Raw genomic sequence first — 16793 nt, 5'->3', positions numbered from 1 at the left:
ATAAAAAGTAAGAAAAGTGGTGTAAAATGAATATAAAAAATTACATGTGATAAAGGAAATTGAAGAAATCATGAAAAAAAAAAGTGTGGTTTTGAGATGAATAATGAGGAGGTGTTGGTTGGTTAGAAGAAGTGGAAGAGGAAGAAAGGATATAATTGGAAGAAGCATAGAGAAGAGAATAATAAAATGGGAGATTTGGTGAGAATCGCAAACTCCACTTTCCCCTTCTCTCATACCACTCTCTCACTTCTTATCATTATTCTTTTCATTCCCATTTTCTCAACGCACACCACCATCACCCTCACTTCTCTCTCTCCTCACTCTCTCTCTCCTCATTCTCTTTCTCCTCATTCTCGCTCTCACACTCACAAACAAAAGTAAATAAAATACAAAAGGTTAGTTACTCTTCTCTTCCTTCCAACACCAAGCCATGGAGGGTCTTCCACAAGGTTACCGTCCCAACGTTGGTGTCTGTCTCATCAACTCCGATGACCAGGTTTCTAACCCTGTTCTTTTCTTCATTTTTGTGTCTTTTTTTTTACGGAATATTAATGCATTCCGTGTGTTTGTTTTGGTTGTTAAAGTCTCTTCTTTAGGTGACCTCTACGGTCTCTAGATATCAGTGTCATGACCTTTGGTTATCTAGAAAACTTTTTTACAGAAAAAGAAGAAAATATTGTTTTTAAATTATGGGACACAGTGGTGTGTTTCTGATCTTAAATTTGTGTTATGTTCATGTGGGTTTCCTTTTTTTTTTTCTGTAGATTTCTATTAGCGGTTTAAAAGCTGGAACATGGAGTTAAACTTTTGCTTTTTCTTCAAAATGTTTTTTCTTTTTGATGTTTTTGAATTCACCGACCATAAAGTAGGACTTAAGTTGGATCAATATGTTAGAAAAACACTCCCTTGTTGCTCTGTTTTTATCTTTAAATTTTTTAAGGAGATTGTTTTCCAGATTTGAAAATATGGAGTTCTTCCTTGGATGAACTTAGATCCTTTGCTCTGTTCTGTTTTCATTCAAACCCTTTCCTTGGATGATGAACATTTTGAAAATGAGCTAGCGAACTGAGAGCTTGGATTTGATTTTTTTGTGGGTTTTTATTGTACCTTTTTGGGTTTGTTCAGGGTTTGTGTATGATTTTAGCTTGTTCACTGAGTTGGAGACGAACGTGTTTCGAAAGTAAAATACTTTGTTTCCTTTCCAACATAGTGTGCAGCAATTTTGTTAAGTGATGGTTGTTTGTGCAAACAAGGGAATTCATGTTTTAATTTTGTTTTTCAGATTTTTGTGGCTTCTAGGTTGAATGTCCCAGGAGCATGGCAAATGCCTCAGGTGAGCTTAGGTTATGAACTATTATATACACCTTTGCCTAACATTTTTTTTTTCCTTAACATGAATTCAAGTGATTTGTATAACTTGAAAAAAGATCTTTGATGTGAAGGCATTGTATAGTGCAGAACCTTGTTTATTTTGTATAGTATGGTGTAGTTTTTATTTTTCACATATATACTAGTCTGGTCATGCTGGCATTTTAGTAGATGAGTACTTTTGCAAGCAATCATTACTGTTACCTTAGTGGTGAGAGCTTGCTAGTGCTTTTCATTAACATCCCTGTCTCTCTCCTGTTGATGTTGACAACATAGTAATGTTTACAATGCCAATGACACTGTTGAGTCACATTCGCATATATCTTTACCATAAGGAATCTTTCTATATGTGCTGCCATATTGCTTACATAAAAAAAGTACTTAAATGCATTGTTATTACCACTCACCATTCATTTTTCGATATACAAAAATCTCCTTATGTATCTAGGTTTATCTTGGCTAAACAGTATACTGAACAATCTTGCTGCGAGAAAGAATTTATACTATTACTGAAATTATATAATTTTGGAGGATAAAGTGGAGTAAAAGAAAAGGGTGACTCTTAATAGTTTTCTGAATTTTTTATATTAGTTTGATATGATGTCCTTTGACTTATTAATTCTATTTTCTGACTAATACTAATAATTATGCCATGTTCTACTGTATAAACCCAGCCCAATAAGGTTAAAATATTAATTGCTCTAATAATTTTACAGTTATAATGTATAGATGGTTTTGTCACCTTGAACCAGAATTCAAACTCAATGTAAGAGTGGATTTTTTGTTGAGTTTTTTTTAACCTTTGCAGGATTATTAAGGAAGGACCTTTCTACTGCTTGTAATCAATAAATTATTTTTTATCTCTTTATGGTATTAAAATTTTCAGACATAATTGACTGTCTCTGTGGTTCTTAGGGGGGAATTGAAGAAGGTGAGGAGCCCAAATCTGCTGCCATTAGGGAACTTCGAGAAGAAACTGGCATAGTATCTGCTGAAATCATTGCTGAGGTGTGGGCAAAACCTTTTCTCATTTGGATTTAGCTTTTTCTGCAAAAGCAGCAATTCTTTTCCTTATATATAACCTAAGCTTTGTGTATAGATCAGTGATATCTTACAACATTCAATTAATCGAGTTTAATGCAGTTTTACCATTCTGTAATACAACAAACAAAAGCAATGTCTGTAAGCATTAAACAATTCAATTTAAACACCCATCATTTGATAACTGGGTGGATTTAATCTTTTCATACAATTGACCTAGCTTGTGCATTGCAGGTTCAGAAATGGTTGACATATGACTTCCCTCCTGCTGTGAAGGCTAAAGTCAATCGCCTTTGGGGAGGTGAATGGCATGGACAGGCACAAAAGTGGTGTGTATTTTATTTTACTTATTTCATGTGATTAGTTCAGTGCTAACTTCAGAAAAAATTACCTGTGTCTAAAACTTTGGTAGCATATCTCTATACTGAAAAAATTTACCACTGGAATTAAGTCAGTTTGGTCCATAACACTGGTTAAGACATTTGGAATAGAGTTTATGAACACATGAAACATTATGCAAGGTGCTAAAATATTAGCTTGGAAGTATAGAAAGCAAGATGGACGGATGGATGTTGGTCTACTTGACTTTGTAAAATAAAATGAAAAAGGCAGTTATATAATGTAAAATCTGAATTCAATATGTGGAAGTTTAAAACTCAATATTTTCTTTTCCTTTTAGCTGAAGAAGATGTAAGCAACTGGAAAAGGGAACAAACTTCAACAATCAACATAATGAAAACTGAAAAGGCAAAAGTGAAAATCCTGAGTGTGAGTGAGAGAGACCTGTATTATTAGTATATGGATATTACATTGGAATCCTTTTTGTATTCAAATGTGGTGTTTGTGTTTTGTGCATCTTTGATCTGGAGTTTCAAGTTTAGTGTCCTTTTAATGTGTACTTCAATGTAAATATGAATAATAATCCACTTTTCCCAAAAGGTTTTTTAAAATATGCATAACTAACAAATGGATAGTGGTCCAAACTTACTTCTCAGCGGTGAGAATGAGAATTGTAATAATCACCAGTTATATGATCGTACTGTCAGAATAACCAGTACTTTCTATTGGTTCTTCAGTTGAGTGTTTCAATGTGTATATCCTATCAAAACTATGCTTTTTCTGACATTGGTTACGAACATTTGATAGGTTTCTTATGAGATTAACAAAAGATGATAGTGAGGTCAACTTGTCCAATGGGGAAGCAGAACCTGAATTTGCCGAGTGGAAATGGGCAGACCCTGAAGAAGTTATTGAGCAGGTTAGTTAGGAAAAGTGAAATTTGAAATAGGTATAATTTTATTTATTGGAAAAACTAATTACTGATTACTGATTCCAGGCAGTCGACTACAAGAGACCAACCTACGAAGAGGTTATAAGAACCTTCAAGCCTTACTTGCAAGGGAGTGCAATATCTGGAAAATGTAAATCAACAAAGTGGTGAATGTTATGAGTGTGCATTGTAGTTCAATCCATTTTCTTGTCTAATTTCACTGAGTTTCGGTAGCACTCAGCTATTTGTAAAGGGGGACGATAGTTAGAACTTTCTATTAGGTACTTACCTTCTTGTAATAATAAGCTATGAGCAAATGCTTCTATTTTAAACCTTGCTGCAAGGAGGATTGTGAATGTGTATAGAAGAATTGTTCAATAAAGTAGGAAGTATCGTGCGGCAGAATAGTATCATGAGTGGTTTTATGAGACACTGCGAAATAGTTTCTACCTTCTACGATAATTTTTCCATTAAATAATGTAAGATTTGGTTATGGCAAAAACTTGTACTGGTTAGGTTAGTTTTGGTGTTTAGATTGATTTCATGTTCCGCTTTAGGTGTAGGATACTGGTTTTGGTAGTCTGGTTCAAATTTGATTTCAGCACTCAAACAGGTGAGTGTAGTGTCTATATTTTAGATGTTAAGGAGAGTTTTTCTGCTTTAACATTTTTGGATTTTGGATCTTCTCTCCAAATCAATCTAATTACAAAAAGGTCAACTGGGTAGTTCATTCAGGAAGAAAGCCAACGAGTTATGGTAAAACCAACTGCACCAAAACTGTTGTGGTCAAGCCGATTGTATCTAACTTCATAAGCTTAAGGGAGTCCTATCATTCTTAAAAAGAGTGAAAAACACATTGCACTTGTTGGTTCCATAGCAAGCCAACGAGTTAGTATCACAATCTTTTGAACTTTTAAGCTTTCAAATCCTGAACCCTATAATGCCTTTGGATTTTATAGCGGGCTACCAAGTACTTTATAGTAAAAATATGGTCTACCAAATTTGCAGGTTAAAGTAGATAATGTTCTGAATTTAGAATGAACCAATTGGATCCTTTGCATCCGACATGTGATGGAATCAATTATGGCAATTTTCTTCACACTTCCATACTTGAGTCCATATTCTACTTGAGTGCAAAGCATTCAAAATACACTATGTTGGTACTTTAAAAATCTTTTAAATATATTTTAAAACATTAAAATTGGTGCCCATCAATGTATTTTGAAGGTACAACAGAAAAAATTCAACAAAGAATCTAAATTCTACTTTCTTTTGCGCATTCCCCTCGGTTGGTGAAATTTCGACTTAAAGGAAATTAGCCGAATCTACCCCTTTCTATGTACCTAAGAAAAACACTAATTAGGACTATGATTAGCTATAAGTGCATAATATGAAACAAGGTTAAAGCGAAATTGACCTTTGTTAATGCCTCACCAGTGAAAAGCCCACCAACCATCCCTCTAAATAGAAGAACAAGTGAGGGTAAAAGGTTTATTTTAAAAAGATCATTTATATTAATATTTTATTGTGTAACTTCTTTTGAATTATATTTTAAAAACATTTTTTTTATCAAAATTTTATATTTAAATAATTGTTCTTAAATAATTTTATTTAAAATTATAAAATAGAAGTAAAAAATAATCATGACCATATAAAAATCTGTGGGAAATTTTAATTGCAGATAATTACCACCCCTACTGGCTGGTTGCCATCCTCTACCCTATATTCTGCATACTAAAACTAAATTTAATTAACCCCCCAAAAAAAAGTTATCAACTAAAGTTATACGTTATGATGCACAAACTGAATAGTGAGCTCTGCTTCACGTGATGTCTGCCTCACAGTAAAGCACGTTTGAAGAATGAATAGTAGGAAAGTTTTCACGTGTATCGGAAGACGAAAAGTGACCCACACCAAAGAAGAATTTGTCAAATGCCAACAGAAAAATTCCACGTTTCTATTCCTTTGAAATTTTCCAAAAGTCAGTGTAGTAGGTAGGGGCTTAAATTCTTGTAATCCCAAGAAGCAACAGCTTAAAAGTTAATTTCCCGTCTCTCAGCACAAAACTTTCCCATGAATGTTTGGACCGAAAGAAGGGCAAGCCACACTCCAGTATCAGCCCCTTCCTCAACAGTGTTATTCCCTGCATAACCTGTAAGAGCTGTTTTCACCCAACCTGGGCAGTAGCAGTTAATATAAATCTTTTGACCTTCTGGTCTCTCAGAAAGCTTCCTTGCCATAAGCCTTGTATAGGCATTAACAGCAAGTTTGGACACTGAGTAATCAGTATACACTTGAGGCCACCCACTTGTAGTCCATGTTCCATCCTCAACTTGTTGTAGAAAAGTAGCTACAGTCCTGTCAATGAGCTCATCTGTTAGGGATTCCACATCACTCAGTTCCTCCCTTAAGGCTACATTACTGATTCTCTGTCACACAAACAAAAAGTTATCAAATTTATATCTAGCAGTAGTCATACAGGGCGTTTTGGTCCAATACAACTTCAGAGATAAAAAGAGAAATACTTTACCATAAACTGTGTTTTTAAATAAGTTGTTTACAAATACATCACTACAGATTACAACAGGGATTCCAGCAATTCAAAGAATTTTTCATTTTATTACGGAATGATGTATGGGTCTGATCACAGGAATTTTTATCCAAGACATGCAATTCACACTTCACCTACTGTAACCAACAACTTAAACAACAATTAAGCAATTTATGTCAGCAAGCAATCTTGTCAGTATTCCCGAAGGAAAATATTCTGCATTTTGTATTTCAGAACATGAACATTTATGAGTGAAAATTATGGGAAGTTTTTAACCAAAAGAAGAAGACACGAGAGTATTCGAAAGGGAAAGAATCAAAAGATCAATAAATCCTATTTTAGCAAACAGTATAAATAAAGAGCTTCACTTACATTCCGTCTTCCATTTAGTCGACCAAGACGTGAGCTTACATTTACAATGCGAGCACCGACAAGGGATGGCTTCATCAATGGAAGAGTAGCTTCAATCATGTTCTTGATGCCGTAATAATTTGTTTCAATAACCTTATGAGCATTTTCAACTGAGTTATCAGACCCAAGATTAAAATTAACACCAGCGTTGTTTACCTACAGGTCAATGATATTGTTTAGAAGCATAAATAAGAATGAGTTAAACCACATTCCGCGTGTAAAAATTTAACCATCTTATTGTGTTTAGTTCCATGTTTTGCATATTTAGATCCACAACAAACAAAATCTGACACAAAAATAATTTGATAATATAACAGTAAAGAGAAGTGCATGAAGTTATCATCAAAAGAGATGCAATGGAACTATAAGGTAGGTCTAGTGGTAAAAGTTGGAAAGGAGGGTGGGAGGGTTATGCATTCAACTCCCCACTAACATTTGGGAGATATAAGGTTGATTTGAAGGATTTGGAAGAGAGGGTGGGAGAGGTTGTGATCAACTCTCTCTCCACTAACAAAAACTAACAATTAACATTTGTAGATCAAAAAAATCAAAAGAGGTGCAACAGATGGATAGATCCCAACAAAACATGCTAATTTAGTTAAAATCAGACCTACTATATTGAAAGCACATGCTAGAAACTGACCAGAATATCTAAACCACCATAATTTTCCCGCAACCACTCCACAAATTGGTTGATGGATGAATGATCCACTACGTCAAGTTGATGATAAACCACACAAAGGCCGCCTTCTTCCAAAGATTTAATCGATTCAACACCAGCACTAGAGTCTCTTGAGGTCAGTATAACAGTCAATCCATGAACGGCAAGTTGTCTACAAATCTCAAACCCAATTCCTCTATTTCCACCAGTTACAACTGCAACGGTTTCCTTGGACCACCACCTATGAACCCTCAAATCAACAACAATTAGAACAAGCTACGGAGATCAGAAGAATATCTGTAATTCCATAAACTACGGAAGTTTAAATGCTGAAACAACAATTTGTCGGGAAAAACACATGCTGAGGGTTAAATACTAGCCAAGTGGCAATACTCTCTGACTAGGTTCGTTTATCTAACATTTGGACCTGCACTTGAAGCTCAACACCAGTTTTTCTCCTCACTGGCCTGAAGGTGCATGAAAAATGAAGATATGGATGAAGGGGTCAGTTCAAAGGTCATCTAGACATGGCATGCACCAAAACATTGAAAAAAAAAATCAACTTTTGTATTCGTAACTATTGCCCAGGAACACTATCAACACATTTTTTCTAACACCGATTTTATTAATCAGTGAAATACACTAATTAGTGCATGTTCAGCCCCCATTTAGTGGGATTGACTAGTTATACCACCAAAAAATAAAGAGCAGAGTAAATTACATAAACCACATTAGAGTAGAGATTTCCTGAAATTATACAAACTATCTTTTCTTTTTTTTCTGTAAGAGCAACAAATTTCCTTATAGAGCTCAGTGTAACATTTTTCAAAACTAACAACAAAACTGGTTGTTTTTGCAGAGATTAAGTCAGCTAGTAGCGTAAGTCAGCTGGCGTTGCTACTAAATTTGTGGGCTTCAAAATCGAAAACAAAAAAAGAGAAAGGGAATTACAAAATAATAAACTAAAAAATGAAAAACAAGGAAAAAGAAAAGGAAAAATTAACCTTTGATTATCAGAATAGGGAACGGTCATCTGAAAGCGTATCTCTTGCAATCGCTTTTCTCTTCGTTCCTTAGCTTTTTCTTTGTTCCCCATTTCTCTCTCTCTCTCTCTCTCTCTCTCTCTCTGGGGCTATTGCGACTATTCAGTAGCTGTCTCCAATTCGAACTTCGTCAGGTGGTGGAGCATGAAGGGAGAATGAAGATAGTTTGATTTAGAATTTGCTTGAATTAATTAATTTTGTTTAATTACTGCGTGGTTTGGTTCTTTTAGTTACAATATATATCTTTTAATTTCTATGAATACTTTATTATAGGTATACTTGGACTATTTTTTTAATTAAATTCGAAGTTTCTTTTTCATGAAATGTATTTTATTAAATGATTCACATATTATTGATATTAAACGTTATGTTGGACAAAAATAATACCAATTATATTCATAGCACGATATGTTAGCTTTGTCTTCTAAAAAATTTGTGTAAATGTTAAAATCATTATTTTAAATATAAGAATTAAATAAATAAATTGTATTATTATGCACAAGTTATAATTAAAGCTAATTAATTTTAAGATAATAAATAGTAAATATTTAACTTTATAATGAAAATGTTTTTATACTATTAATTTTATAGAAAAATACTACTACTAACTAGTTATAAACATTTTTAAATATATTTTGTAAACTAATTTCTAAAGAAGTTTTAAAAAGTCAATTTAAGGTTTTGTTGTGTAACTTCAAAAAAAGGTAACTTTATTCGGTAACAATGTTGGGAGTTTTGGTTGAATTGTTTTGAATATATATTTTTGTTTTTTAACCTAAATTTAAATTTTTGATTTGTGTTTACATATTGTAAATTTATAGAATTATTGTTAACATGATCACGTACGAAGTGATGTTTGATCTTAATCTACTTTGTGCGTGAATTCAATATAGAATTTTTAGATAAACTAATTAAAACATTATTATCACAGTAAATAAGAATTTTACCTTCAAAATAGTTGTAATCTTCTAGCTGATTCTTGATCCAAGAGTTGTAAGCAGTGGTGGACGACTAATATGTATTCAACTTTTTGTTTTGATAATGCAATCATATTCTATTTCTTGCTCAGCCACAATACTATGTTTCTTTCAATGAAGTGACAACCTCCATTTGTATTTTTACACTCACCTTTATCTCCAACATAATCGATATCGCAGTAGCCTTCCAGCTTGAAGCTCTCGCTTCCCTTATAGCATAACTTGATGACATCTTCACTAAGTCATTAGTTAAAGATAAACTTTATCGTAAAATCACCCTTATTGGTATGAGAATTGTTGAATGAATTTGATTCAACATATGTTAATGTGTTCATATAACGTCTAGAGAGTCAAACGTCTAGGACGTGCAATCTGTATGACGTCATATATTGTATCGTCTAAGACAAATCATCTACAAGACATTTGCATACATGCATTAGGTAGTGTCTAAATACTAAGTCCATCTCTAGAAGTTGTCTAGAATTTCCAAGCCTCAATCGTTCTCTTTCTAATCTGTCTAATATCTTTCGCTTCTCAATCAAGCTATTATTCCTAACACCAATTCTGTAACGCGCCAAATCTTGGGATGTTACTGGTTTACAAAAACTTTTGAAAACTTAGCTCTCATACCATTACGGAATACAAATTAAATAAAAACTTCTATTTATTTTAACTAAATTTAGAAAACTTCATAAATCAAATGTAATTATAAAGTGTTCATAGATTCTCGTTATAAAACTATTAACATTGAAATCATAACCCCATAGTTCTTCCTCGTATCTCCTCACTCAACTTCGCTTTAGTTACACCTGTAACAACATCTACTATCATACAAGTACGATCATCACAGGTAGAAACTACAACCATAACATGCAAGGATGAACTAACAAAAATAAGTCATACAAACATACATAAGTATTAGACATCTACTTAGAATAAGATCTCCGAATAATACATATATTCATACACCGATAAACATTTTCATATGTCATCACATCAAATCATTAACAACCGCACTATGAGAATTCCAAGTTACTAGCATATAATCACAAAACTTTTTGTCAAAGTAACTAATTCATACCCAGACTCACTCGGTAATTCACCAACTCATATCCTAATTTTTTTAAAATCATTCACTATATATTGAATCACCACCAGATTACTCACATACAACTACAAGGTCGAGTCTCACTTCCCACCATTGTCTTAAAAGGCTTCACCGGGCCGATACACTTTACCATACATATACCATATATGGCTCAAGAAATCATTCATTAGAGAACCCAATGAAAACTAAACAAGACCAAAATAAAGCCTAGCTGAAACCTCCAAGGAAGCAGAAATACGTTCATCACAACACCACATACTCATTCAATCACTCATGGGTATCACATATTAAACACATCAAACAAAACAAAGCAGAGTTAACTCCCCTTATTTCAAAGATTCACATAATCTTATCAATTATTTAAAATATCAAAGATTCACACGTTAAACACACCAAAATATATCAAAGATTCACATAATCTTTCTATTTTGTTTCATATTTTATTTTTATTCCTTTTCTTTCTACACCCCCATAATTTAATTTTTGCACCATTTAATGACGGTAAAATGACTCTTTTGTCCTTGAGCCCAAAATACAAGCCACACAAATAATCCAAATAACAACATACCAATAATGTATTCCATTTAATCAATAATAACATTAAATAATAAAAATAATAATTATAATTCTAGAAAACATCTAAATATCAAATACCAATTACCAAACAATAATATTCAAGTCTCACATTATTCCTAATTACCTCATTTTCCTAGGGTCTTATGTCCTTAGATTTATCTTTTAAGATGTCATGACACTTTATCCACTTTATTTTCACACCTCAATGAGCTCAATTTAGATGCAGGTGCACTAACGCACCTCAAAATATCCAAAGAACATTTATATAATTAAAAAGTCATTTTTAACATGTTTTTATATCTCATGCTAAATAAACCCAATTTTAACAAATCCTAATTAAAATAAAAATATTAATTAAGAATCTAATATTAAAAACTAAATGTACACTCATCAACAATATTTTTTCATTCTAAAAAAATTTGAAACTCAATTAAATACGAGATATTATTAGGTGATATTAACACTAACACGTAATAGTAACACTTAGATTTCTTTTTGTCACGTGAGAAGGTACGACCATAATATAATAAGTAACAAAAAATTTAATTAGAAACAAAATATTAAAAACATTATTAACTGTCGTGACATATACAAAAAAAATGTAATATAATAAGGAAAACAACTCAATTGAATTATTTAAAAGAAAAGTTGAAACTTAAATAAATTAAATAGATACCAAGTAGTTTGTTTCATGTTATTTGATCGTGTTTAATGTTTATTTTTCCAATAATTTATCTCCAGTGAAAAAATTTTAAAGGACTCATTATTTATACCTAAGTATGTCGTACATATCTTAATGTAATCCGCACCATTACTCTGGAAACCTGGATAACTACAATTATCCAAAAATTTGACATATATTACTTGAATCTAATTTTAAAGTGACAAATCTATTTTATTATTTCAACCCCACATTATTTGAAACTAATTTTGAATTCGGGAATTTACTTATAACACCCTCTTTTTTAAATTACTCTAATTTATTTCCTGTTAATATTTATTAGGTGTAATTGCTTTTTTTAAGATTTATAATTTTTTATTGCAACTATTTTCTTACATTATAATTTTGTTATTATTTAAATTTAAATTAAATCGGTAAGTCAAGAAGTCCTTAAATATTGAATCATATTTGAAATGTATACAGATAAAACACCGTGTTTTTAAGATATATAATGGATAATGATACTTTTACAAAATAAGATTTTATGATTTGTTTATATTAGTGTTTATAATTATTATTATTATTCATTGTGCAATAATTTTAGATCAATTACATAATAACACTTAAATATTAAAATATTGTCCAAAAAATATTGTCAAAATATCATTATCTATTTACATTAAAGAAAGTCCATAATATTTCAAATTAATAATATGAATAAAAGAGAATTAAATGGAATTTTAATTTATTTTCAATAATAATAACAAAATATAATATAAAATTAAGTTAAATCATATCTCAATTATAATAGATTAATACATATTCTTCTGCTCTGTATTTTTGTTTTCATTCTCTTAACGCTGTTTTGATCCCTACCCTCCAGCTGCATGGCTTCCAAGCCCCGCACAGTTGAAGAAATCTTCAAGGATTTTAGAGCCCGAAGAAACGCTATTATTCGCGCACTCACTCACGGTACTACTCTTCTCTTTCCAATGCCGCTTTCTTTTTCTTTTTCTTTTTTTTCGTTCTCTCTTTTCTTTTTTCACCCTTGCCTTTTTTCTTTTCTTAGACGTTGATGAATTTTACGGACTCTGTGATCCAGGTAAAGGGTATTTTCTGATCCTTTCGCCTTTAATTTTGTACTCTGGTTTCTGTTACCTCAAAAAAGAAAATTGGATATTGTATTTGTTTGTTTTTTTTTTTGTTGGTATTTCGTTATGTTTTGCGAATTTGTTGAAAAAACAAACTGTGGGGTGTGCTAATTGTTCTGCATGCTTGTTGGAGTGAACAAGGTAGAGTTTTTATGATACAGATTGAGAAAGAAACTAAATGGGTAGATAGTAATGGGGAAAAGGTGAGCTTTTGCATGGTTCATGTGCTGTTTAGTTAGCGTAAGAAAGTCAAATAATAGTACTGAGTTTGCTGTGTGGCATTTGGGTCTGGTAGCAGAGGGTAACATCCATGTTCATTTTTCTGGTTTTAATTTCAGTTAGATTGAGATTGTTAATATATGTGGTTTTGTAATTATTGAATAATGTGGTATGTCCTTCCATTAACTTGGAAGTTTCCATTGTGTTTCCTTAAGGGAAGGATAACTTGTGCCTCTATGGACATCCAAACGGGGCCTGGGAGGTAGCTCTGCCATCGGAGGAAGTTCCACCGGAGCTCCCTGAGCCAGCTCTTGGAATCAATTTTGCCAGGGACGACCTGAGCCGCAAGGACTGGCTTTCTCTGGTTGCTGTGCATAGTGATTCATGGCTGCTTGCAGTGGCCTTTTACCTTGGAACTCGGCTTAACCACAATGAAAGGTATGATCTAACATTGAAGAGATGCATATGTAATAATCCCAGTTCACTGTGGCTGTGTATTTTTATCAAAGACGTCCATTTGCACCTTGTTTAATTAGAAGTTTTGGTTATAACTGGAGTTTTTGCCGGACCCTCATCTAAAACATTATGTTAAAGAGTCAAGAAATTGTGTATGTTTCAGACCATGGAGATTGCTTTCAGCCCTAGATTAATTTGGTTTTGTTTTGGGTTACTATTATATGGGAGTTCCTTATTTTGCTGTAATTCTTAACAAGGATTATGCTTGATGGTCTCTAGAAAAGATGTATAGGCAAAGTGGGCATTTAGATTGCATAAAAAACCTTAAATCAAATGCAACATCCCTATTATACTGACTAGATGCTATTTGGGTCTTTTGCCAATCCATCTTTTGTCATGCTTTCCATTTTCTGTGGCGTGGCAGGATCTTTGCTCTTTTATGCGTCTTATCTTATTGACGGGTTGTGAATATGGATGACTCTGTTTTCAGTATCTAGGCTGTTACTTGTACTCAGTTAAGTGAGAATTTCTTGTGTTTCAATTAAGTTTTTGTGTATTACTTTTGCTTAGTAACAATAACTATGGCTCCGGTTGTTAGTTATGCATTTCTTGAATCTTGAATACTTTTAATTATCGAGCATTCGCAAGTGTGCCACATAAATTAGATATGTTAACTCTTCTATCTTTGATATATTGGGTGCTTGGCAATGTTATTTGGGATATTGTAGCTGCTTTGCAAACTACTGTACTATTATAACACGGTTGGGATTATGGGATTATTGGATGGAGTGTTTATGACTAGGTTAAAACTTACAACCTACCTAGCCTATGCCATGGAACTATGGATGCACCTTGCAGCAATCTCCCTCTTAGCAATTGTGCATATAGGAATAAAACTCGTCGACTATAATTGATAGTCATGACACAACTCTTTTACCTAAAGGTATAGTAATCCAAGTGTCACAATTAGATTAGGACCTAGTCTACTTGGCCTACATTATGAGATAATTGATGTTCCTTCTAACAATCTCCTCTTCAGCAAGTGTCTTACTAGGAATTGAACTTTTTGATTGTAACTTAACTCATCTAGACTATTCTACAGTGTAATTGATATAATTTACAAAATCGTTTCCTAAATAATTTCTCCATTGGTAATCAAACTTGTGACTTTGGCTTTAATATTGTTAGATATACTATCTTTATCTTAACTTCATCTTTTATCTTTATTTAGTTTGTTATTATTTCTTATTTGTAGTTTAGACTTAGCCTATATTTCATCTATTATAAATAGAGTACCCTATGTGTATATTTAACACAAGGGAGATTAATCTCATACATAATTTTTACTATATTTAACATAGTATTAGAGTCATGGGTTAAAGCCTATCCTAACAAGATTTGTGTTTGTTGGACATATCATTACACCTGCTATCGGGCCACTATCAGACCACCTATTAATGTCTAGTCCCATACACGATATGTATATACCTTGGTATGAGGGTAGTGTGTTGAAAGTCCTACATCGACTAGATAGGGCCAATTTGAAGTATATATGTCAACCTCACCTTATAAGCCAATTTTGTGGAGTTGAATTAAGCTTAAAGTTCACTTCTTAAAATGGTATCAGAGCCATGGGTTAGAGCTTATCTTAGTGAGATTGTGTTTGTTGAACATACTATTTCTCCGGTTATAGCTTATCTCAGTGAGATTTGTGTTTCGACATATTCTAGTGAGATTTGTGTTTGTGTTATATCCTAGTGAGATTTTAGCTTTAGCATCTTGGATTAGCAACTATAGGTTTTTCCTTAAACTAGAACATTCTACAATTGCCAATTGGAAAAGAAGTCGACATATAAGATTTGTGTTGGATTTCTTTATTGTAACATTTTTGCTTACTGTCTCCTGTAATTTGTCATATGGTTTATTGATGTTTTCCTGGACTTTTTATGGCAGAAAACGCCTATTTGGTTTGATCAATGCTCTTTCCACTGTTTTTCAAGTTGCTACTGGCAATAAACCAATTAAGGAGAAGCTGACAATGGATAGCGGAAGCAAATCTGATGTAAGCATCGATGTTAGTGATTTCCTTTCTTTTTTTCTAGTGATTATTGTTTCTTTTGGCTGGTTAGGTATTGGTTTTGTAATGGTAAAGTTCCATAGTGATAATGAAAATAAGCATATGAATGTGATGAAAGGTTTTGTTTTGTTTTGACAAACAAAATCACAGGGAGCCACGATGAAAGGTGAGCCTATTAAAATATTTTGTGGAAGCTGTGGTGGAAAATACAATGGAGATGAACTTTGGATCGGGTGTGATATATGTGAGTGGTGGTACCATGGGAGGTGCGTTATGATTAACCCTGCAAAGGCTGACACCCTAAAGCGCTATAAATGTCCATCATGCAGCTTGAGGAGGAGCAGGTCAATGACTGAAGGCAATGAAATGGGAATAAGTGACCCAGGTGAATCTTGTTTCATGGCTGACAAGATCACAAGATAGTGCAATACAGTTACTTCACTTGTAGAGGTTCATTTAGTATATAGAAGATAGAGTATATGACAAATTTCAATCCGATAATTAGATGATGATATTTGCTTCAATTTACACATTGTAATTTTGTTTTATTTCAATGGTGTTTCACGAAGTAAAAGGCGGCCGTTTTCAACTTTTATCCCAGTACATTTTCTTCTAATCAAACTTTAGTTATGTTGCTTGACGAGGAATACTCACAGATTAAAGGAATGGAGAATTTAGAGAAAATGAGAGAAAGTTGTAACGACAATGAGAAGAAAAAGTGAATACACTTCTTTTGTAAGTTAAAACTAAATTGGATATAATTCAGAAACGTAATTTTGGAGAAATTACTTGTTTCTTTATATGTAATAATGTGCATTGGACGCTACATGTTTATTTCAAGAAATTTGAATTGTATTTAAATTTACTTTTCATATATACCATTATAAAAGATGGTTTTATGATTACGACTTTTCGGCGGAGCAAATCGATTAAACTTAGATATATGATAAATTGGCTTTGCTTAATCTAAACTTTGGATAAAATAAAATAATTTAAAGAAACAAGGCTTAAGGATAAGCAAGAATAAGTTGGAAAGTCTTCTTTTTTCAATCTTTTAGTTTTAGTTCAAGTTGATGTTCCCTTCATGGATCTCTATTTAGTTCCCAAAACGGATTCCATCATATGTTGTTTGGGTTTGTTGTCGTGTAGATTTTGTACGATGTCATGCTATTATTGTGCTTGGTCGATTATCGAGTTGTGTGTGTTTGGTCGGACCGTTTGTT

At 32.7% G+C, this 16793-nt stretch overlaps 3 protein-coding genes across 4 annotated transcripts; 2 read left to right on the top strand and 1 right to left on the bottom strand.

Moving 5' to 3' along the window:
- The first annotated feature begins 269 nt into the window (after window positions 1–269).
- LOC148202829 (nudix hydrolase 25-like) lies at window positions 270–4011 on the top strand. The gene is made up of 6 exons (XM_088108282.1): window positions 270–496; window positions 1283–1333; window positions 2284–2376; window positions 2644–2738; window positions 3556–3667; window positions 3746–4011. Exons 1-6 carry the CDS (start codon window positions 431–433, stop codon window positions 3848–3850), a joined length of 522 nt encoding a protein of 173 aa, XP_087964408.1. The 5' UTR covers window positions 270–430; the 3' UTR covers window positions 3851–4011.
- Window positions 4012–5304: 1293 nt separating this feature from the next.
- On the bottom strand, window positions 5305–8496 carry LOC148202828 (short-chain dehydrogenase/reductase 2-like). Its single transcript, XM_088108666.1, has 4 exons — window positions 8307–8496; window positions 7285–7543; window positions 6603–6797; window positions 5305–6108 (listed from the first exon to the last, which is right to left on the bottom strand). The coding sequence occupies exons 1-4, from the start codon at window positions 8396–8398 to the stop codon at window positions 5713–5715; spliced, it is 942 nt and encodes a 313-aa protein (XP_087964792.1). The 5' UTR covers window positions 8399–8496; the 3' UTR covers window positions 5305–5712.
- Window positions 8497–12520: 4024 nt separating this feature from the next.
- On the top strand, window positions 12521–16165 carry LOC148202827 (PHD finger protein ALFIN-LIKE 1-like). 2 transcript variants are annotated; one of them, XM_088109252.1, is made up of 5 exons: window positions 12521–12639; window positions 12737–12769; window positions 13253–13475; window positions 15447–15555; window positions 15721–16165. In XM_088109252.1, the coding sequence occupies exons 1-5, from the start codon at window positions 12555–12557 to the stop codon at window positions 15991–15993; spliced, it is 723 nt and encodes a 240-aa protein (XP_087965378.1). In that variant the 5' UTR covers window positions 12521–12554; the 3' UTR covers window positions 15994–16165. The 2 variants fall into 2 exon arrangements, with proteins under 2 accessions (XP_087965378.1, XP_087965377.1); XM_088109251.1 differs by having other exon boundaries at window positions 15447–15567.
- Window positions 16166–16793: the final 628 nt, after the last annotated feature.

This window comes from Vigna umbellata, chromosome 3 (assembly GCF_029865625.1).
Source record: "Vigna umbellata cultivar VRB3 chromosome 3, Vumbellata_1.0, whole genome shotgun sequence".
NCBI lineage: Eukaryota > Viridiplantae > Streptophyta > Magnoliopsida > Fabales > Fabaceae > Vigna > Vigna umbellata.
Note: the sequence above shows the minus strand (reverse complement) of the source record. Positions and strands in the feature narration are given on the sequence as shown.